At 37.9% G+C, this 23,792-nt stretch overlaps 1 protein-coding gene across 1 annotated transcript in view; it reads right to left on the bottom strand.

Annotated features, from left to right (window-relative positions):
• The window catches only part of DNAH3 (dynein axonemal heavy chain 3), a 60,046-nt gene that overhangs the window by 20,062 nt on the left and 16,192 nt on the right, over window positions 1–23,792 (bottom strand). The window contains exons 16-43 of the mRNA XM_039731865.1: window positions 23,077–23,233; window positions 21,184–21,328; window positions 20,692–20,903; window positions 20,342–20,433; window positions 19,798–19,912; window positions 19,188–19,304; window positions 18,830–19,009; window positions 17,595–17,731; window positions 16,756–16,957; window positions 16,098–16,190; window positions 15,686–15,796; window positions 13,952–14,066; window positions 13,359–13,557; window positions 12,254–12,362; window positions 11,811–11,924; window positions 10,540–10,716; window positions 9,429–9,520; window positions 8,805–9,024; window positions 7,875–8,009; window positions 6,575–6,686; window positions 5,791–6,032; window positions 5,084–5,184; window positions 4,900–5,005; window positions 3,728–3,857; window positions 3,007–3,243; window positions 2,530–2,633; window positions 1,270–1,564; window positions 603–782 (exon numbers count right to left, since the gene is read on the bottom strand). Of these exons, the coding sequence (XP_039587799.1) occupies window positions 603–782; window positions 1,270–1,564; window positions 2,530–2,633; window positions 3,007–3,243; window positions 3,728–3,857; window positions 4,900–5,005; window positions 5,084–5,184; window positions 5,791–6,032; window positions 6,575–6,686; window positions 7,875–8,009; window positions 8,805–9,024; window positions 9,429–9,520; window positions 10,540–10,716; window positions 11,811–11,924; window positions 12,254–12,362; window positions 13,359–13,557; window positions 13,952–14,066; window positions 15,686–15,796; window positions 16,098–16,190; window positions 16,756–16,957; window positions 17,595–17,731; window positions 18,830–19,009; window positions 19,188–19,304; window positions 19,798–19,912; window positions 20,342–20,433; window positions 20,692–20,903; window positions 21,184–21,328; window positions 23,077–23,233 (4,229 nt within the window). The remainder of the gene's footprint in view (window positions 1–602; window positions 783–1,269; window positions 1,565–2,529; window positions 2,634–3,006; window positions 3,244–3,727; window positions 3,858–4,899; window positions 5,006–5,083; window positions 5,185–5,790; window positions 6,033–6,574; window positions 6,687–7,874; window positions 8,010–8,804; window positions 9,025–9,428; window positions 9,521–10,539; window positions 10,717–11,810; window positions 11,925–12,253; window positions 12,363–13,358; window positions 13,558–13,951; window positions 14,067–15,685; window positions 15,797–16,097; window positions 16,191–16,755; window positions 16,958–17,594; window positions 17,732–18,829; window positions 19,010–19,187; window positions 19,305–19,797; window positions 19,913–20,341; window positions 20,434–20,691; window positions 20,904–21,183; window positions 21,329–23,076; window positions 23,234–23,792) is intronic.

Raw genomic sequence — 23,792 nt, 5'->3', positions numbered from 1 at the left:
ATTTTCCTCCTCAGAACACACAGAGTTATATCAGTATCACGGTGTTTATAAGAAGCAAAGCAGCATGAAGTGCCTTATAACAATTCAGCTGTATATAGCCTGTAAGAATGTAGCTGCAGCTACATTAGGGCTTTTATTTACATAATTTTTTCATTAGAAAATATAACCTCCCTTGTGGTGCTGTGACAGGAATCATGGACTTGCAGGTAACATTCCTGGAAATAAATGCAGACAGCCAGCCTTAACAGCAGGAGATACAGCTTCAGAAGAGACTTGCCAGAGACATGGTAAGCAGATGTATTCCCTCCCTTTTCCAAATAATAGAAAACAGAAAAAATCTCCATCGCTAATTTTAGAATAACTTCCGTCATTCACAGTTTAATCAACTCTAAAAATGGTTTCTAATGGTGATAAAACTCCCTCTGGTAGAGGTACAGATTTGAAGTTGAACATAACAGACCTTTACTTGGAATGACCCACTCAGTCAATGCACCTGTAGATCCACCAGTCATAGATAAATGACTTTGCCATCAGCAAACCTGAACCCGCCCCTTAACTTCAGTCTGCTGGATAACCACCTGCCACAGTAATGTATTTCCTACCTGTAATGTCATTCCTGCCTCCCCCAGGGGGACCCATAGCTGTGACAAGCAGGACATCTATGATACTGATGTGGGATGCATCCTTCCTGTCGTACCAGTGCCCGTGATCAATCCATTGCCTGAGAAGCTCAATAGCTGGCTGGGCTCCATAAATTTCCTTTTCAGGCATGTTTAGGTCATCTATGGAGAACACAGACATTGAATAAAAAAACCTCAGTGTTTAGGAATTCAGTTTTCTTCTAAGAAGGAAAAATAACTGAACTAGAGGTAGGAAAAATAGCTGAACTAGAGGTAGAAAAAGGCTGTGTGTTGTTGTTCCTGCTGCCCATTGAACTAACCAAAATCAAATACCAATACACTTCACAGGCATAATTAGGGTGATGGCTTAACTTAGTGTGCCTGGTGATTTTGTTTTATTTCACGTCATGTCCCACTGCAATTCTAAGAACTCTTCTGAAGACAACCACCACTTAAACCTCTCAGCAAGGGCAGTGCTAATCCTTTGGTGATCCCTCTACGCCCCTTCCAGCACAGGAGATTCTAGGATTCTCTGGATGCCTGAAAAAAACACTAAGGCAATCCAAATTTACTAGTCTTGGTGAACCACTTCCTTTGCCTAAAACCAGAACAATAATGAGCTTTAAAAAATGAAAAAAATATGTCTTACCCACAAAAATTATAGCTTCTTTCCCTGCTGGAGGTCCAAATAATCCTTTTCTTCTTCTGTCCAGCTTGGACATAATAATATCCTGGGTCTGGTTAGCAGATGTTCTTGCAGAGAAGTTGATGAAACTCGGGATGTATTTTTCCTTTGGAAGTTTCAGTAGAAAGTTGTTTGTTATAGCTGTTTTTCCAGTACCAGTGGGACCCACAAAAAGCAAAGGAACATTATGCTCCACATATGTTTTAAGAAAAAACATTTGTCTGGCAGTTTCCATTGTTGGAATGATCAGATCAGATACCTGTTACAGGAAGGTAAAATAAAACATGAAAATCAACATTAATATTTGCAAGCAACTACAGGAACCCTGTAGCACAAATGCATTTTTAAAATTTCTATTGTCTGAGAACCTGAGCTATAACAAGGTTCTAGTAAATGCTATGGCCCCACTTCTTGTTCATGGCTTATATAGTCAATAGCACAACCAGTATTACCTATATTGTGGTTCATGGACATTATAGAAAGCCTGGAGAACTACAGAGTCAAGTATGGCCTAGTTCTGTTCCCCTACTGTGCAAGGGAAAGGAATAATAATACGGAATTTTTTTTCTCTTCCTCATTTTTAACTTATAATTAGCAGCAGTGGATTTGATATCAAGAAAAGATTTTCAGCAGCAGAATGAAATGTCATCTTACATCTCTCATGTACTTAAGACAATGGCAACTATATTCAGTGGAATGAAAAGCTGAACAAGCTTAAGTTATCTTGAAATTTCATGTGCAGATCTCTGCTGTGCTTCCCTTCCATTCAGTTCACAGCTGTCATCAAAATCTGAGTGCCCCTATTTGGAAATGGAGGGGATCCAGGACTCTCAGTACTGTTTCCCACATCCCAAAGTCTCTTTGCTTGCTTTCTCTGAATAATTCATAGTACAATATCATGAGATCAGCCACTGAAAATAGAAATGAAGGAATGGAAATTCAGGCTTTGGCTTTTTCCCACCATGGTTTCCCCAATATCAGATGCTGTCAGAGAACAAAGCAGAACTCAAATTTTAACCACCAGGCAATCTCAGGGCTCCATGTGCACCTGCAGTGCTGAACTTCCAGTGTTAGTGGTACCAGAACTGAAAAAGCATGAAAGGGAGCTCACAGAGACTAACGAAATGTTGCAAAGCAATCATCCAACAGCCTAATATAGTTATTTATACCTCTAAATTATTTAGTCAAATAATTATTTTCCATAATAAAGATACCAATGTGCACCTTAGCCGCTGGGGCAATAACTTGCTCTTCCTTTGTGATGTAGTCTGTCCACATGTTCCACTGCCCATGGCCACGCTTGTTAAAATAGAAGTCAAAAACACTCCCTGTTAATTGAAAAACACAACATAGGAAAACTCACTGATTAAATTATAAAAATAATCTTCATTAATTTTAGTGTGAGATTTCCAAAACTGTGAAGTAATGGAAGCTTTCTGGTACACAAGATACACCCCCACCCCCCCAGTGCCATTATCATCACTAAAAGATTTTAGGTCAGATTCAGCCACAGTGTTTGAGTATAACTGGAGGCATATGCTACTCCTGGTTAAAAGAGACAGGGAAGGGCACCCAACTGTGCAGCCCGAGGCCTGGCAGATGGTGGCTCTGCTGCAGACTTAACATCTGCCAGGCACACCAAGTGCCAAGCTTTCTTAATGCTTTATAACAGACCAAGCAAGCACAGTTATGAAGAAGCACCTTTTTCTGGGAAGATATTGCTTTTGTTAAGCTTCACATTTTTAGGGCGTGGGTTTTGCTCATTCATTCCGTTGAGCAAGTTGCGGTAAAACGAATCAAATTTTCTTCTGCTGTCTGCGTCGATGATCCCTCCAATTGTCCACACCAAAGCAAAAAGGAAAAGGGCCTGCAGCCATGAGGTGATCTGCTGAGCAGACATGGTTTCACTGTCCTCTTCATCACATTCCTTAATTTCATCTAAAACACATATTTTATATTTCAGTTAAATGCCAGTAATAACCATACATCCCAATTCAAAATGCATTTTTTCAGAAGTATCCTGAGACAAAAGTATAGCACTGTCTTCAGTGGAATGAAGCCAATCTACAAATGGAGGATCTTGTCTGTGTAAAACACTGTTTACAAATAAAAATGAAATTAGAAGAAAAATAGTCCTAACCCTTTTCTTCAGATGGTAGCAAACAGCAAGCAAAACATAGACCATACTTGCAAGATCATGTTTAGCTTTGTAATGACACCAAATGTTTTCAAATGTGAAAGCTCTGTATGCAAAGAGCTATTAATAATACTGATCAGTGAGATCACTGACTGTGTTATATGAACTCAACAGTAAGGAATTCCTTTGCCATTTCCTTCCATCTTATAAGCTGCATTTTGTCCTGGGACATGGCAAGAGAAAAAAGAAAAATTGAAATAAAACCAGGTGGCTTAGGGTACTTACCAAGGAGGGAAGAATAGAGTTTCATCAAGCTGTTACTCAGGTGAAGAGGGGACGTTTTTACCATGAATTTGCAATGATGGTCAATAAAATCTAAACAAGGCTCAACTAGCCACATAAACAAGTCATTGACCTACCAGGAGAAAAAGAAACAGCTGTGTGATGATGCAGGACTTGCCACATTCCCCATTGTCCCTCAATTCACCCTCAGTCAAACATAAGGCATTAGAAATTGTCCAGGTTGGCAGAGAGATCAGGAAAGGGCCCGTGTGAGACAATACTGAAATGTTCACAACATCTGTCTGATGGTGAAAACAGGTTGCTTTTACCATAGAGAAGTTTTCAGCAGGAATTATTTTACCCACTTACTAATCCAGACAGCAGAGCAGAAGCTCAGTCTAGAGAGACTCCTGTCTTGCTTAGGCAACAACAAAATTATTCCAACAGAAACAAAGGCAAGAGTTTCATCCTCCCTTAAGAAGAGGCCCCCTACAGAGGACCTAGTACAGATACTGTGCCACAGCAGAAATTCCAGCATGCTGGGGCTGACTGGGGCCTGCAGGAGTGCCACAGCATGTGGGTAAATACTGACCATGGCTGGTGGTATCTGCTCTCTGAACTCAAGCTGCAAAACAGGACAGAAATCAGGACCTACCCTTTTCCCAGGGAATAGTACTGAAGGGGATACACCAAAGGGTCAAGCTATCTGTTACTTAAGGAATAATTACTTTACTCTGATGAACTAAGAAAACTATAAATAAAGAGCTCTTCTAGTCTTGGTACTTCTTTGAAATTTGATTCTAATTTCCTGCAAAAACTCAAAGGAAGTCTTCTCAAATAATATAAGTGAGTTTTGTACAGCTCCAGTCCTAATATTATTCCAATTATTTTACTAGATTTCAATGCCCAATAATAGTGATTTAAAATTTTCATTAAAAGCTGATTCTCACCAACACCTATTTTTATTTGCATCTACAGAGAACATAGTACAATACCCAGCACAAAGAGCTCTCCTCCTACAAGCAGAGAGGTGAAAAAGGCTTTGAAGACTAAACTGTTAATGGCAATAATAAAAGTTTTGATTCTGCATGCCTGCCTTTAAGTGGGCAAACTGTGAATGTCACTTTATAGTTAATCTTCTAAATTAGACCTGTGCAAAAAATGAAGTCTCGCACCAGCTCTCTGTGTTCTTCCTTCAGGTTTGGAGGCAGAGTTTTCATGTAGGAATCCTTCAGTGGCTTCCAACCCAACTGTTGTGGGTCCATATAGATCATACCACATCTGGGAAGAACAAACACATGTGGTAGAGGAATAAATGTGCAAGGTGGGACAGTTGAAGCTTGAATGTTCTCACATTACCTGCTGACAGTTGCTGGAGATGCCTGCTCCAAGTCTGCTGGCTCAAAGATTAAACTCATTTTTGAGCTCATCTGAATTATTTCACCGCTCATCAAGCATAACTGGAAGAAGAGCATCACATAAACATGGTCTAGTCATGTTAGTGCTGATCGTACAGTCAAAGCAATGTCTGTCATAAAATCACTGAACATTCCCCTTAGTGTCACTCCTCATTCATTCATTTGTATCCTTACAATACATGATATTTTATGACCTTGTCTCAACTTTTCCATGTCTTACTGTAAGACTTGCAGAGACACAGAGAACAATGCTCTAGCTTTAAATAACTGCAAGAAAAAGCAGTTATGATCTGCAGCTTTTTTAAAATTCACTTATTCTCAAGGTAATTTAAGCAAGTTCAGTTTTCAGTCACAGAGCTGAGTCCATGTATTTCAGTTTCCTAAAAGGGTTAATAAAAAAGTCTCAATGATCAACCTCATTTCAATAAAGAAGGAGCAAGACAAGACTTCTAGGGCAAAGTATTGGGTTAATATTATCTAATACCATCTAAATCCACTCATACAACTGGGAAAATAAAGCAGTGCTTTTAGGCACATCAGCCTTTGCTGAATTTCACACCTCCTTAGAGTAATGTAGTAACAATATTGCCATTACTAAAATTAAGTATGTTTATTCAAGGACAAGGGTAGGGGCAAAAATTAGGCTACCTTTTTGTTATCATCCAGCACAGTGTTCATGTTCTCTATCCAAACTGCATCCACAGGGCCATCAAAAATAATCCACTTGCGATCATCTGTGGTAGAAGATGCTTGTTCCCTGAAGGCCTTTGCAAGAACTCCATCTGACCACTCGTGGCTTACAGGATCAAAACTGCCATACAACTGCCCCATGGTAATGGCTTTGGGATTAATAACTTTGTACTCAACAGCAAACTCATCCATGGTGTTTGCTGTGTAAAAAGGCAAATACATGAGGTTGAGAATTTGATAGGTTAGTTTTATTCAACAGCTGGACAAGATGATTCCTGAGGATCCTACTCCAGCTGCTCAAAGCAAAAAACCCAGATATGTGGTGCCTAGGTAGCAGTAAATAAGAAATCCCCTTACTTGTACAAGGCAAGCAAGAAGTTTGCTGTAAAAAAATACATATAAAAAAGATAAAGCAGAGCAGCATAGATTTCATATATTTATGGGAGCTACTTACAATATCCTATCAGAGCTAATTATCTCAAGAGTGTTATGCACAAATAAAATGCCTAAAAAAATGTAGAAAAACATAAACACATGAATATGGCTTACTATTCCAGTAGATATAGAGAAAAATATTATCAGACAAATATACCAGACAAAAATAGTTAAATTAATAGAAATTCTGCAGTCAAGAAAGAAGAGTATAGGACAATTAACAACCTGGGCACATCTCAGCACAGAAAAAATAACAGTCATAGAATTGACTTCATGGAATGAGAAGCTTGTGGCTGGACAATGTTACCTGCACACAAATCAGCCAGGGCTCCAGCCAGCACTTTGTATGAACTGGTCTTCCCACTCATAGGATCTCCAACAATCATGAAACCATGGCGCACCAGCATCATTTCATACACCTGCCAGGGACAGGAGAGCCACTCCTTAGATGGCACAAAAGAAGTGTTACGTGTTATGTGAATGAAAATAGAAGTCTCCATCCTGCATTCAGATGTGACAGAACCAGATCCCTGCACTCTGCTGGCTGATCAAAGCCTGAATCCAAATCAGAGGGCAGTCATGCTTTTATGGCAATTCTCACTGGAACAATTTAAGAAGCTGTTTTCCCCAGGCATCCTCCTTTTCTCCTTGCTAAATGTTATCCCTCAACTGCAACAGCAGCACTGTACAGAGTGTGAGAGCACTAACCAGACACTGCAGATCACAGCCCTGAGCTGAAATCAGTGATTACCAATGAACTGACAAAAAGGGACTGAAACTACAGCTCTGAGCATCTGGCATATGGTCAGTCCCATAGAGGCTGATTTTGGACTGCAAGAATGGTGACTTCTTCAGTCACCCCACAAGATCTTGTCAAAGCTCAACTCAAAACAAAACCACCATCAAGCAGACCTGTAAAAACTCCTAAGCAGATTTTTTTTATCCTGTTAAGGCTGATATTTCCTATTTTAACTTCCTAACCAGTTAACACTACCCCTATTTAAATGAAAGATACATTATGGTTTAGGAAGCAGCATAAGGCAAATCTGAACATAAGGCATGAAATCTGAACTGCTATTGGAGAGGCCACTGATGACACTGGCCCAGGCCACACATTTTTACCCTTGCCATTACCCTGTCACTAGGCTGCACAAGAAAAAAGGTTAAATATTGTTTAAAAGGTCCCCAGTACTAGTAAATGGGAGGCAGTGGGAACACAGGACTGCAAGGAAAGCATAGGCAAGGTCACCTCTTTCAAAACTTCTCAAGGGGACTTACAGAACTGGGAACAGCCTGACTCCCAGTCCAGCATTCTGTTCACTGGGCTACACTGCCTCAATTAGTAACAGATTCAGATCAATTTTCTATCCTGAAACACAAGCCCTACAGTGTGGCTGCACACATTAGCTCCTTCACAGACTGAATTACAAAATCACTATGACCAAAACAGGCTTTTATTCCATGATTTGTACTCTGTAAAAATACCCCATTTGTAATATTCCATTAATTGGTAAGGAAACTATCAGCTATTCATGATGACACAGACAGTGAATGAAAAGTGTTTCTGCTCTCAAGCTTTTCTTCCCCAGAAGTATGTGAAAATAAACCTGAATAATTTTTCCAATGAACCATGGCACAGGCTGAAGATTCAATTTTTCAATATTTTCAGTGAGTGCCTTGATAAATAGGTCATAGTCTGGTGTAGGAAGAACCACTCCAGGAAACAGGTCAGATATGATACCCTGTTAAAGAAAGACAGAATAGAACACTATTTAAACACAGGTTACAGAAAGAGAAAATTCCCAAGTAAAACAATATCCATACAGATAACAGAAGCTTAAAACCAAATGTCCTCAGCTGGCCAGACCTAACTTCTAGGCAAACTGTAGCCATGGAAGTATTCTGTACACATGAAACAGAAACCTGTGCCTGCAGTTTTCATGAACACCTTGCTACTGTAAAAAGAAGCTTAACCTTTGCAAATTTTCCCCCATCAGGATTACACAAAATGGCGTGAAAGTAGTTGAAAGAATTTCAGTGATTAAATAGAATGGTATGTGTTCCCAAATTTCAGAGCAGTAACTCTGGCTGTGCTTCTACCCTAGCTTTTAGTCCTCAATATTGAGTGCTTTGTATCTTAATTTATTTGCTATTAAAGCAGCATGCAAACAGAAACATCATCATTTTTATTCTGAACTCAAATTTCTAAATTACCTTAATTTATCCACATCTCTTTTGGAGCCAGAAAGCAAACTTCAAAGTATGATTTTGAATGAAACAGCACAAGATTATTTTTAACAAGATATCATCTACAACATTTTATAGAATAACTTTAAAGGCACCATTGAAAGTTTGCTTTTCAAAATAATCCTAACGGAACCAAGGAGTTTCTCCAGAAGTGGACTGAAATAACTCTACACAGATATGGCAGCATCCAGACCAAACTGTTGCAAATTAAGATAATGACCTATTTTTGTGAGTTCTTATAACAGATCTGATCATCATAAAACCTAAAAGACGCTGGCCTGATACCTTACCTGAAACAATGGCACATCCTGGGACAAGAACTTGGCCAAATTAACATCCAGCAAAGCCCGAAGCAACAAGACACTTTCATTTTCAGCTGGGTACTTCAGTTTCAGGTTCCCTGCTGCTGTCAGGACAGATTTCACTGCACGCATCCCATAATCATAGTGGTGCTGAGATGACAACTGCTCTGAGCACAAACGGTAAGTGGCAACAATCTTCTGGGCAAGACTGTGGATAATAAAATATAACATGTAGAGTGAAAACATCTCACCATGCAAGGAAAATAATTCACCTTCCTATATACACAAAGTATCTGCAGTGATTCTAAGACACAGCAGCTGACAAGATGGCCCAAGACACCTGGGAAACAAAACTGCTACAGAATGTGTGCATCATCTAGGAATTCTGTATGATCTTTTCATACATTTTCCAAACGATTCTGTGTAGAAGTGCACATCTGGCAACATGAGGTGGAAAATGAGAATTGACAAGAAAGCAGAAGATTAAAAAATGCTTTCTAGAGAAACAAAACATGGACAGCCTTCCATTTATGCCTCAAACACACATATATGACTTATAGAGGAATGAGGTATATCAGACTCAACAAAGGTAGAAATTTCAGCACATCTTACCTCTTAGAATCCAGAAACCCCATTGAATAAAGTGAAATTTCCCCAATCAAGGCATAATCTGGGACCATCATGGCAACTGTTCGGAACAGTGCCTGCAAGGAAAAAAGTAAGATACCAACTTTTGACTGTGGAATACTGTAATAAATTGTGCCTGTTTTGTAAGACCAGCATCTCTCCATAAATTCATGAATGCAAAGAATTCATGAATCATCTGAAATCTATGAGACTGCTTTAGAATTCTATTCTCTTCTGATCTTATCAAGAGGTTCAAGAGGTCTGTGCTAAGCACTGCAGTAACAAATGCTCAGAGTCAATTCTAAAGAATTGTGAATAGAGGAAAAGGGAGGTGACATTGATCTCACTTTCATAACAGACAAACCAGCACATGGTGTGGTTAATGCTTTGTAAAAGATCGTGCAAAGAATTGTGGCAATGTCAGAAAAAGAACCAGGACCATACCAGTCTCTCCGTAGTATCTCAGCAACTTGCAAAGTTATAACAAATTTAAATTGGGATTTGGATCATTGGATCATTGTAAACCCAGAGAATTTCCAATGAAGGAGAGCACAGTTAAAGCTGTTAATTGGTATCAATATGATCAGACTGACACCCTTCTTCTGTGCATTTTGCACAAACCTAACTGTTTACTAAAGCTTGGTGAAAAGCACAGCACTTGGATAGGTTATCAGTTGTTCTAGTTTTGTCTGGCATAGAGTTAAATTGTTTCACAGTTGCTGGCCTGAGGCTGTGTTTTGGATTTGTGCTGGAAACAGTTTGATAATTCAGGGATGTTTTAGTTGTTGCTGAGCAGAGCTCACACAGAGTCAATGCCTTGTCTGCTCCTCACCCCACACACCAGCCAGGAGAATGGGTGCACAAGGAGCTGAGAGGGGACACGGCCAGGACCCCAAGGGATATTCCAGAGCACATGGGGTCATGCTCAGCAGAAGTAGCAAGGGAGAGGATGTTCAGAGTGATGACATTTTTCTTCCTTAAGCTAAGCAACCATTAGACATCAGCTTATTATTCAATTGATGACTTTTTTATTATTATAGACAAGAAGTCACAAATTCAGTTCAATTTCTACAAGAAAGCAGGATTTCAGACTTACCTTCAGATTATCAGGCAACTCTGCCCGTCCAGCATAGCCAGGATTCATGGTAATAAACACAGCACATGTGGGATTAAGAGAGATCTCTGTCCCTTCAAAGATGAATTTTTTGAGTTGGCGAATTATAGCTTGCTGGATGCTAAGTATTTGCTGGGCAACTACAGATAATACTTCAACCTAATACAGAAGAACAGATTGGAAAACATAAGACACTTGGAGAACCAATAAAAAATGGCTTTGTTTACATATTTTGATGGCTGTATTTGCATTCCTCCAGGCAAAAATCTCCCTGAGTCTATGTATTAGCTGTCCATTGAAGGGATGCTCTGAAAGTTAGTGCCACTATTCTCTACTCGGCTAACAGAGACTGATCAACAGAGGCTTCTAAAAGCCTCCTCAGGGAAATACTGTGTGCCTGAATGTAGGCATCTAAGTTAGTTGGACAGGAACTCCCTCTGGAGGCCTCTATAAGCACTTTCCCTTCAACTCATACCAGAAAAACTGATTCACTCAATGCCCAAAATTGAGAGTAAATAATAGCTGCAGCTACTGATTATTTGAAAGTATCAAGGTAACAGAATATTGGAGAATAAATGCTAATGATTGAATTCACTAGAAAACAAGCTGCAGCTGAAACACGGAAAAATTAAGGAGTTAAAGATACTAATACATACAAAATAGAATTCACTGAAATTTTCACATTTACTAGTATGTACTTAAATGGAATTTCATCAGAGTAATGATAAAACTTATCCAAAGTCATTAGTGACCAAATTAAACATAACCAAAATGACCAGAGTAAGATCAAAGGGAGAATTAGATGTGTCAGTATACACAGCTTGATAATCAAGTCACTCAGATAGTGACACTCAGCTCTAGTCATTACAGGAATCCCTCCACTGGGATTTGTCTGTCTTGTGCTGAACACAGACAAATGCAACTCCACACGTGTAGCTTGACTTCTCAAGGAGAAGACAAGAACATTTCTTTCCCAAAAAATGAGTGGCACATACAAAAGAAAAAAATTGTAAAGGAACATTTCTTTTGAGCTAAATTGACCCAGAACACAACACTACTGTAACACAGCACAGGTAGGCATGTGCTTCTAGAGCAGGCAGCAGTGCCTATTTCTGTGTCACTAATTATCAAAACAAATAACCACAAGTAAAAGCAGAAAATTGACAGCAATTATGCTGTCATGTCTAAATCTAAAACTTCTTGTGTCTTAAATTGAAGCTTTCTAATTTTATTTGCCTGAGTTAAAACATTACCTCAATTCTATTGAACTCATCAAAGCAGGACCATGCCCCAGCTTGTGCCAGCCCCTTAAAGAACTTGCCCATTGCCTTGTAATCGAGGCCATCGGAGCAGTTAAAGACAACACACTACAACAAAAACACACAGAACATTTCTCAGTATTACCACAAAGTCCTCCATAAAAATCTTAGCATGTAAAATGGGAAGGGATTATTGTTGCTAATTTTGCATTAGAAAAACAGGATGTCATATAGACATAGTCCTAAATGTGAGTTTGTTACCAACTATTGCCGTGAATAAAGAACAGAATCATTAGGTTGGGAAGAACCTTTAAAATGTTTGAGTCCAACTGTAAATCAATAGCTACAAAATAAGCAGCACTTGCTTAAGAATGGAATTTTAATATCTACATATCCAAACATAAACAGTGGAAAGTAAAAAAAGGGAGTTTTGGTACCTGCTTAGCTATTGCTTTTGCTAGGTCTTTTGTTGTTTCTGTTTTGCCAGTTCCAGCAGGCCCTTCTGGAGCACCACCAAGGCTTAATTTCAAGGCACCCATTAATGTCCTACATTACCAAGAACACAGGCATTAGAAATAGCAATCTTTAATATCAGGTCATTTCTGAATGGATTAATATATACATTCCTATACAGGCTCTCCTGAAAACAATTCACTTGTTTCTCTACTGACTTCACAGCTTGCCCTAAAAACCCAGTATTGTCTCATAGGTGATTCCTAATTGTGGAAGGTCACATTCAGCCACGTGGCCTAAAAGGAATGTCAAGGCTTTTATTACATACATCCTCCTTGTATACCCTCAATTACACAAGCAAATGAACAGTGCCATGAGCAAAATGGTACAGTCTGCAAAAGCACATATTTCCCTCAAATGGCACTTGAACTGGCAAGAGCTTGAAGCTGGCTTTATAAATTCAGCCAATCTTTAGAAATGCATGAGAAAGCATAAAGGTTGTTACAAAAACCTGGGAATCACATTGCTTTTCAAGTGAACATCCTACTAAAATGAGATCCCTGTTAATACTGGAGCAATCTATTTTACAAAACCATCATTCAAAGGCTTTGTCTCATGTCCTGAGGGCTCACCAGAAGTGAAATATGAAATGTCTTTGAATATTTTAACCTTGAGGACTGAAGTATTTCCATTACAACTTCTTGCACACCAGTGGAGGAGCAGGAAGCTAACTGCATTCGAGTATCTGTGAAGGGCTTTTTAATTACCTCATTTATCTTGCAGGCAGGCATACCCAAACTGTGTGCCTTACTTCAGATAAATTAATTGACCAGTGCTACTGTACAATTCTTTGCAGTTCCAATACCATGTGCTGCCAGCTCTTTTCAGAAGCACCTTCTTGGATACAGTAGAGTCTATTACTCTACTGCTGTAGAAGGCTATACACTGAAAATATTTTTACCATATTTGGGTAAAATCTACAAGAAAATGTTAGCTTCTGAGGTTCCTCCTATTATTAACTAGAATAAATGAAAGTAAACACAGATCAATCAAAAAGAAAGGCATTATTTACAGACAGTATGTCCTTACCTATAACATCGATCTGTCAGAGGGGTTATAACCAGACGTTGTGAATTGCCCAGGTACTCATAACCATATTTCATTTCTGTTGTGATCATTCTCACTATCACATCATTCTCTGCCCAGTAGTATCTCAGCTGAGAAATCCACTGGAAGTCATTCAGGTCTGTGACTTTGTCTTCAACCAATTTTGAGACCACATCACGAGCTGCAGAGTAAGACACAGATTATTTCAAAAATCTAGACACTTCTGCTGTGGTAGTTTACTTAAAACAACATTCAAGTAAAGTAACATTTACTTAGAGCTATGTAAGAGCAATTCAACATTTAAAGGCTGGTTTTCATGTTAGAGAGGAATTTGCAATTGTTTTGCAGAGGGAATCAGTTTAATTGTGACTAGATTCCAGTGTCTGTTCCAAGTAGATGGGAGACCCTTGTTCAGTACTGAACAATTCTCATTTGCCCAAAGAGTTGAGCAATAACTCTGTAAAGGCTGATTCAAGTTAGAGAAAGCATTTTAGGTGCCTCTCTCCAACAGTTCACCCAGCTACTGACAGCAGCAGTGCCCCAGATGTGCCAGGGCAGCAGCAGCTGCACATCACCGTGCACGTCGATGACAATGAGAGCTCCAAGGGTCAGCCGGGCTCCACTGGACAGCTTTCCTCTCACCAGCTCAACTATGTCCTTGATCTGCATATTGCTCTTCTCCAAGAAATCCTGCCACAGAAACAAGCACAGGCATTAATGGGATATTGTAGCCAGCAGTTCCTAAGCTCCTGTGGGTGCAATTACTGAAGACAGCCCCTCTAACAAAACATATTAATGGTAGTCTGAGCACCACACAAACATTTTAGATTCTCTTTCGTATACTGGCATTTTATTTTAATATGAACACTTCAAAAATATTTGTGGCCTGAGAGAAGGCTTATAAGCAGAAGGCCTGTATTTCTTCCTAATGGAAGTGACAAAACTCTACAGTGGAATTGGAGCAGATATTCTTTGTTTAGCTTCTCCCACACAAGAAAGAAATGGGCATATGGAACCAAGTTCATTAGCAACATGGTTTAGTTGGCTCTGCTTTAAACAGGTGTTGGACTACATGATGTCCAGAGGTCCCTTATATTCTGTGATTCCTTCTCATTTTTCTTCATCTATGGATTATTCAGGGTACTTGCTCTGAAAGTAATAAACATTTTAGTTCTGTCGGGCTATATTGAAAAAGATCTTCAACTGGTGTTAAACAATGCAAGCAAGCTAAAGCTAAGAAATTCAGTAAGGATACAGAAACAAAAAGCCATTATTAAAATGTAGTATTTGATGTAAAGTTTATTAATACTTTTCTATTTCAACATTTAAAAAGCAGCCCAAACATTCTGTTGACAGAATTAATCTCCAAATAAATCCTCATCCACCCAGCTTAAATAGGATCATTGAATTAAACAGAAATTATTCCCACCACTTGAGCATTGTTTGAGTACAGCCTCAGTGAAGTGATAGTTAAAACTCCTGTAGTGACAGAGGCACTATGAACACAGAAGAAAAGTTTCTTGCATGAAATAAATTTGGCTGCTGCACCTTCCTCACCAGAAGAGTCAAGCAATAACCAAAGAAGTCATTGGTGACCTTATCCCTCTCTACAACTCCCTGAAAGGAGGTTGGAGCCAGGTGAGGGATGGGCCCCCAGGTAACAAGTGACAGGACGAGGGCACATAGTCTTAAACTGTACCAGGGGAAGTTTAGATTGAATATTAGGAACAATTTTTGCACAGAAAGAGTGATTACACATTGGAAGGGGCTGCCCAGGGAGGTGGTGAAGTCACTGTCCCTGGAGGTGTTTAAGGAGACTGGACATGGCACTCAGTGCCAGGGTCTGGTTGAGAAGCTGCTGTTAGGTCATGGGTTGGACTTGATGGGCTCAGAGGTCTTTTCCAACCTCACTGATTCTGTGATTCTCTGAAATAACTGCACCCATCTGCAAAGAGAGATTTCTGCATGCATGTTTCTCTGAGGCTTCCCATGTAGAGAAAGGAATTAGAAATAAAAATACATAGTGTTTAACAATGGTCTGTCACTTTTTGTTTGGTACTTTAATTTACACCAGTATCACTTGTAAATGAAGTAATACAATTTCCTTCAGTAGGATTCCTCCTGATACTCCCAGAGTAAATGGGAACAAACCTGTGCTAAGACCCAATGTAAAAGGAAAAACAAAGTAAAGCACTGCATCAGTAAATTGCAAAATGTTGTTGATTGAGGATCTTCTTTGCTATAAAGAGCTTTTAATTAATTAATCAGTGTTCAGCATCTAGAAATAGAAAGTTAGAAGAAAATCTTACTTGTAAAGCTTTTTTCCTTATAGCCTCAGACACTTCTTCTGTCCAGTAAATAGATGAAATACAAATTACTGCCTGTCCAGGCCACTGAAGTACCCACTCCTTCCGAGGAACCTTAAACCAAAAGATCAATTTCAGACACAAGAAGTCGTATAAACACATTAGATTATGGCATTGAGAACAATTACTTTCCTCAAAAGTCTTATGTCTCGTGCTGCAAATAAATGAGAATCAGCATCTAAAACTTTCTTCTTCCTGAAACTTCAGAACTAAAACTTCTGATTGGTACCATTGCACAAGAAGAGCTGGATTCCACTTAGCTTCAAACATGTTTCCTTGTTTAAGAATTTGAGCAACCTATTTGTGTATATTTGTTTGTGAAATCTAACTTATACCATAGTCCAGGAATAATTACCTGGCTATATTCTTTTATGCCATCTTGAAGAACTTGTCTTACACTGGCCAACATCATTTCTTCTACTTGCAGAAGCCATTTTTCTACCATGCCCTTCAAGAAAGAAAACCAGTTAAGAGTCAATGCACATTTCCTGATTGTATCTTTCTTCAATGACAAATTATTTGAAATGTGTTAGGCTTAAAAATGCTTTCTCAGATCTGGGTGTTGTATATAAAAGGAATAAAGGTTGAAATGTCCCAAAATATGACAAGTAATACTGTAGTTTACACTGTCTGAAGGCAGGTATATAAAGACAACCCAACTAAAGAAACAGCTGGATATGTTTCATATAAGCTTAAACAAAAACACAGATTTCATCATCAGGTAAGCCTGCTCATTTTAATCCAGGGCATGCTTTGTTCCTGCAGGGTTAATATCTGTAACTCACAACATGCCCCACCTTTCACAGGAATTTACTGCAAAACTGGTATGTCTTACTCCTTCTTGTAGGAAATCCTTTTTATTCTAGAATACCAGTCTGCACTCTCACTTCCTAAACTCCTTTCATGATGTGATCCTAAATGGTTTAAACCTAATTCCCTCAAAAGCATGCACTTTATGCAATGTATTATGTATTAACCTAATTTCATATAGTAAAATTAAAAAAACCACTTACATTTGCTCTCACTGGATAGATTTTATCGATGAAAGGAACTATTTCTTTCTCTGAACTGATCATGCCTATGATCTCCAGGTCTTCTGTGAACTCCAGTTTAGCAATTCCTTCAAAACACTTCTTTAAATGTGGTTGTACTCGAAGTGGATCCTTTGTTTCAGACAGTATTTCAAGCAGCTCATCGTTGGACAGAAAAAAGAATCTGCCAGAAAAATACAATTACTTTCCAATCATGAACATTTCCATTAATAATCTACTCATACAATTGTTTTTATTGTTGCTTAAGATACTAGTGTATCAGAGAGTAAATTATTATCTCAAATCCCTTTCCTTAAGCAATTTTTAACATTATTAAACTTATCATATCTGTTTTTTCAGAATTTCAGTGCAAAGGAAGAATAAGGGTTCTCAAACTCAGGGAGGGGAGACCAGATGGCTCCAGCCAGACATTAAGTGCCCTATAAAAACCCTGAATCCTGCTCCTCATGATCATGAACAGCTCCCACACATCACACACCTCTAAAGAGGGTGAGGCAGGGACATAATTGCATATCAGCCATGGGAAGGCTCCTTCAAAAATGCCCTGTAAGTAATAATGCCTTTCTAATCCAAGTTTGCATTGTGATAGACAGATTGTGCCTCCCCATCCCCACCTGTTCTGGCATTTCACAACTGAGGAAAATGAGTTAAGTCTGGAGATGAGAACAGCTTTTCATTTTTTGCTGCATGTGACTGTGTTTCACATATGTTTATAAAATGAGACTTTTAAGTTCAGTAGAAATGGTTTGAAAGAGCGTAGAGCTTCTTGTTTCTAACTTAGGCCTGCTTAATTAATTTACCTTGGGAAAAATAATCTTTTCGACTCCAAGTAAGTATTCAGCCCCTTTTGAATGTCCTCTAAGAGAGCATTTGCTTCCTGAAGTCTGTCTAACATCTTGGGTTGTTCAGTTGCTACAAGTACCTTTGTGTCTTTCACCTTTGTAAAAACAAACACATAGCAGAAACTGCTAAAAATTGCAATAAGTTTTACATGGAAATTGTTAGCATCAATCACATATCCTGCAGGAGTCTAAAATGCTGTTATTCTTCTCTATAGTGTGCTTTCATGGTATTAAATACGTTTGCATTATTGGATAGTTTTGCTTTTCTGACTGTCAATTTTACCAACTTGATATTCATAGACATTAATGAAGGAAATATCAACAAATAAGATCTTTGGCACTTGCTCCTGTGTCTTGAGCTTGCTACATTGTTTTCCATTCACAAATAAGTTCTGTCAGAGACACAGCACACAACAATTATTCCTGTTGTCTCTTTCTGATAACACTCCTCTTCAGAGGGCTCTATTTCAGTACAGCCTCATCATTCTGAGAGTCTGAGCTGTTGGACAGGTCTCAACTCCTACTTAGTTACACTGATAATTTCAACACCTTTACCATACAACCACACACTCCCAGCATTTCTGACACACATCTCAGCTCAAACCACCACTGTCTGGCCTCTTACTCAACTTCTTATTTACAGGAATTGAACATGTTACCAAATTGCACTTGCTATCCCCATTATCTTAACCTGACACATTACTGTGACAGTCCATATTCACTAAATTTTTGAATAACCATGCTGTCACATATTAGACAATAATCCCATTAAAAAAAATCCATTTAGTTGCTCCAAAAGTGTGTACACCCTGTAAGTCTAATGCAAACTCTCACTGTATCCAAAAAAACCTTTGTACCTTGTCAGTGAAGTCGTAACCAGATCCTGAAAGCACAAATCATTCATCTTTCTGCCCAATTCTGACCATTTAGCCATAAGAAAGCTAAAAAATTTAGAATTCATTTTCCTTGAGCTATAATTCACCTTCAACACCCAGCCTTTACAGAAATCTCAATGCAATAATGATGTAATCTACAATTTTACTGCAAAACTAGAATTTGTTGGACTTCAGTAAAGGATTTTCCACTTCATCGATACAAATACCCAACTGCAGAAGAGTGTATGCATGTGATATTAATAATCGTGTTACCAGGTGTGCATAAAAATGCACAATTCATGAAATGTTAGCACTTACCACTTCTGTCATAATGTTTTTCCAGTATGAATCCACAATCTTAAACTTTCTGCCCTCTTCAGGCATTTGAGCTATAATGTCTTCTGAACTAAAAATTGGTTCCAAATACAACCATGTTGCCTGACATTTTAACCAGCTATCTAAAATATCTTGCATTAAACACAGCTTATCTTTCCAAGCCTGCAATGAAAACATTTAGTAGTTAAGCAAAATTACAACAAGAAAAAATATGAATATTTTTATATATGTTCTTAGTTAACAACTCTCTAACATCTTTTATCATGTCAAAATACCCTGAAGCACTTGAGGAAAGCTTATTATGAGACATGCAAGCTCAGTCAAACTGGCTTTTCCTTACCAGACATTCAGCTTCTATTGGTTTGATGAAGGGAGAGCCACACACTGTCTGAGTCTTAACAATGTGATCATCCAACAAAAGCTGGATGTCATCCACTGCCGACAGGATGTTGGTGTCCTGTGAACACATCACATTTTGGTAAGTCAAATGGAGTCACTTTATTTCACCACTCATCCTGCTTCCCCCTACTCCATCATGAGAAGATATCAAATGGGATCTCTTCTGCACACCTCTACTTCAAAGGTCCAGACAGAGATTGTTTTGTTATAGGAAGCTGATTCCTTCTGACTCAGTCTTTTGCACCGTGACTGTTCCTTCTTCTGGGCAAGTTAAAATTCTGCTACTGTCCAGATTTCCATACAATATTGAGGAAGTCCTCAGGTTCACAGATTTATTAGGATGAGCATGGGAGATCAGAAGCTCTCCAGATACTTAAGTCCACATAAAAGGACTTATAATAAAGGAGACATTTGCTCAGCTGTGGACTAAGATACATCTTTCCATTGGGCCACAATGAATCAGCAGCAACATCCCTCTAATATTTCTCAATTGGTATTCAGAATGAAAGTAATTATTTTCAGATATATATATTGATTTAGTGTTTACTTACAGTATCCCTGTACTTGGCCAAACCAAAGCGCACGTCGACCCACTCTGATTTCATTTTCTCTATTGATTTCTCCAAGGAATACTCCTTACTTGCAGCTGCTCCAACAGGTTCTATTCTAAATTGAAATGAAACATAGATTTTAAATGTTTTTATAATATAGCTGAAGTACAAAAAAAAAAAAAAAAGCAGTTGTAGGTAGAGCTGCATATCAGACTACCTTTCATAATAATTTCTTAATAATATCATAGACTCTTTCTTCAAGGAATATTTTTCCATTTTCAGCTTTACCAAGTTAGAGATATTGACATTAATTGGAAGACAAATACAGACAAAAAATTCTCAATGATAAAATTAAGTGATTTAGGAATACAGCTGGACTTTTATGCCTCTGTGCTACAAGAACAACTGACAGTTCACACCTTGATAAATATAGCTGATTTTACAGCATGTTCTAACAGCACACAAAACCCCAAAAGAACTAATATTTGGTATCTGAGCTACGAAAGACAATGTCTAAAAAATGAGACTAGATTAAACTTCTTACTCTTCAATAAATTTTGAGAGTCCACAGTCCAATATGTATTTAAGGTTAGTGTTTTTATCCGGTTTGATCTCACATCCTACAATTTTACTAATCTGAAAATAAAGTAAGAAATAAATCTATTATCAAGATGCCTTTTTGCAAAATACTTTTAAACAGCAAACAAATTCCAACAAAGTATTAGTCCAACACCCTAATTTGCTTTTCTACCATAAATTATTAATTTAAAGAAGCTTCTGCCTGTGACGTTACAAATTTCAAAAGTGGATCAATCATGTCAGGATAAAAGATAGTGATAGTCTGACAGTTTCTGTGGAAGAATATTTCCACAGCTAAAGCAGAGTTTAAAGTACCTGCTCCCAGTGTCTCTCCTTCATTCCACGATTGCAGGCAACGGACAGGACAGGAAGATGCTGTTTAAATTTATCAAGCTTGAATTTCATGGATTCTGCCATGCGCCTGGGCACAGGCACATCTGGGAAGCTCTTACAGAGCTTGTACATGGTCCTCCACATATTTCCAACCTCTTCACTAACTTCATCAGCATTCAATTGCAGAAGAGGTCCTGAATACAGCAGCATAAAAAAAGCACAGCAGGCACTTCAGCACCAGGAGATTTCCCAGGGTGGTTTAATTACAGCTATTTTTCATCATTGTCCTCTAACTGGAAATCAACTGTGTTACAAAAAATTATCTTCATGCAAAATCCAAGTCAGTAACTTTATTTCACACTGCTTAACAGCATTTATTCCTTAAAATTATTTTCTCATGACTAATCAACCCTCTCAGCTTCTACTTAACAACTGCAAAAAACATGTTTCTTCAAATGAACATCAAAGCCTCACCATTCATCCATTCCTCAGATTTGGTATGGAAAGCATATGCCGTTACCCAAAGCTGCTCAAAAGGTTCTTTGGTTGTAATTATAGATTGCAAGAGAGGAAATTGACTCTTCTCCTGCCCAAGCAAATCTTCTTCATAATTAATACTCTTTAGGGGGAAAAAGAAAAGTGTGTTATTCCCATCAAAAATTCCTATTGTTGTTTAAACTTCTGAACAGACAATACTGTACACAATTATTTGACATGTCTTAAAGCCAGACAGAGCTGCTGATAGAGGCCTGTGGATTTTAGGTGCATAAAGGAACGGTGTTCTTGAAAATTCCCCTGGTTCTTTCACAGAATCATAGAGATCTTTTCCAACCTAAACCATTCTAAGATCAAGTGCAATGGTTAGCCCAGCATTTGTGGGTATCTTTTACTACTCAAACAAAATTAAAAATCCAAATCCATTTTAGAATAAGATAATGTATCATGGAATACAGTGAAAACAAGGCTCAAAAATTTCCAATCCACAGTGAAATGTAAATGTAAGTCCCTCAGTTAGAGAGGCTTGTAGGATTTTTTTAAACTTGTGAGTAAGTTTTCTTCTTTTACAGAATTATCTGGGAGCTCCCACCAAAACAGCTGTTAATTTCTGTGTTTATTCATGGTAAGACATTGTCTTCATCCAAAGGAATTTACAGTAAAATTCAATGTGCAAAGATTTAGTTTTTAAAAAAGTATTGTCTTCTTCCTTTTACAGATAGGGAGGTGAAGCACAGAGAAATACTGTCTGAAATGTGGACACTGAATTCAGATTGAGTCCTGAGTCTGAGCTTTTATAATGCTAACAAGCCTTTCATAAAACTTGTAATCATTCAATATGAGCTGCAGGCAGAAAAAACAAAGATCCATATTCCAAGATAATATTTAAGTTCATGTATTGACTCAGCTAATTGGCATGTCATTTAAACATTGTGTGGATACACCTCTCATTGCAATCATGTATTAAGAAACTTGGGCTTAATTAGTTGTTCTGATCTACCTATAACAGCATATCTGTGCTGTAAACTCACACTAATTAAATATACTAGATGCATTTAGATCAGATTGATAGTGTTGATGTGTAGGACTACCAGTTTATTTAAATTCTAAACTCAATTAATTGGTTCAATTTTTTCTTTTGAGTGGGACTTAATTAAAATCTTGACCTTTATGGCTCCATATATGGAGAAATCTCATTCTCTCAATGATTTAGAAGATTAATTAAGCCTCACAATGCCTGTGAGATCTCTCAAAGACAGCCCTCCTAATTTCCCAGCAGAGTCACAGCTGAGACAAACTGTTCAACTTAGGATGATACAGTAAATTGGATAGAGAGACCTGAACAGAATCTAGAAATCTTGGTCTTCAGTTTGTTTTTTAGCATTTGAAATTCCTGTTATGTGTTAAATGCATATTTAATGCCTATCAGCGTTAAATGGAAATTATACAAACAGTTGAAAAACATTTGGTTTTAATTAGAGAGCAAGCAGAGGGACTGAAAACATAGCTCCAGTGCACAAATCATGATTCAGGAAAAATGCCAGCTCCCTTACATTCTGCCTCTGCCAACTCTGCCAGAAGAATTGTTTTCTCTGGATAGTATCTTGGTACTACTGACTGCTTGGAAACACTGAAATTCATTATTTCAATTTTAAAAACTCCCTGAAGTATTTTTTCCCAAAATTTGCTCTTCAACTCAGCAGTTGGGACAAATCAGCATATAGGCACATGAAGATATTTGCCACATCTTGGTGAATTTGGAAATTTTAAAGCCATCTTAACAATATATGGCCATAACCCTGAAAAAAAAATCTGGGCAGGCACCAAACTTTTGGTCATTCAACACATTGTATATGATTAATAAACACTAACCTCAAATTCTGCTAGAGCATCAGCTATATTCTTATTTAACTTTTCAAAATGCTCAGTATTCTTCCTCAGTTCTTCTGCAGTCACGATATCTCCCCGCTTTTTGTAGCTTTCTAGTTCTTTATTATAACCTTCAAGAGTTTCCTTAAACTGAGAACACCTAAGATAAAGATAGCTAAGGTAATACAATGTTGTGTTTCATTCCTTTTTAGGCTTCAATTATTTTGTTAATTACAACAGGCACTGTCACATGAAATCAGATTCAATACTAGTGTAAACACAGATGCCAGTGAAAGCTCACTAATCACTTATATCAATACTATGCAGTTCACAGGATTAGAACTCAAGGCTCATTTCCAAACCTCACAATTGATTTACTTTACTTACATTTCCTACCTCTACTACCTGGAGAAAATAAAGGAAGAGTAAAAACAATGTAACAAAACTATGTGTACTGCTGTACTAATCAATATAATCAACATAAAATAATGAATATTCTGGACCAATCCTCCATTCCTCCTTTCAGATTTATTTAAGTGTAGGGATACTCGAATCCATCCTTATCAATAGTATTTTTCAGGATTCTCCATAATACTACAAGCTAGATTTATTCCTTACTTTCTCAGCTTCCTTCTAAGTTTTCCTTCTTTGAAATTATCTCCCTTCTACTCATATTGAGATTTTTCTTTCCTTTAAAAATACCCAGTGAAAAAAATTAC

Source organism: Passer montanus, unplaced genomic scaffold (genome assembly GCF_014805655.1).
Source record: "Passer montanus isolate IOZ18808 unplaced genomic scaffold, ASM1480565v1 scaffold8, whole genome shotgun sequence".
Taxonomy (NCBI): domain Eukaryota; kingdom Metazoa; phylum Chordata; class Aves; order Passeriformes; family Passeridae; genus Passer; species Passer montanus.
This window is presented reverse-complemented; position numbering and strand designations above follow the sequence as displayed.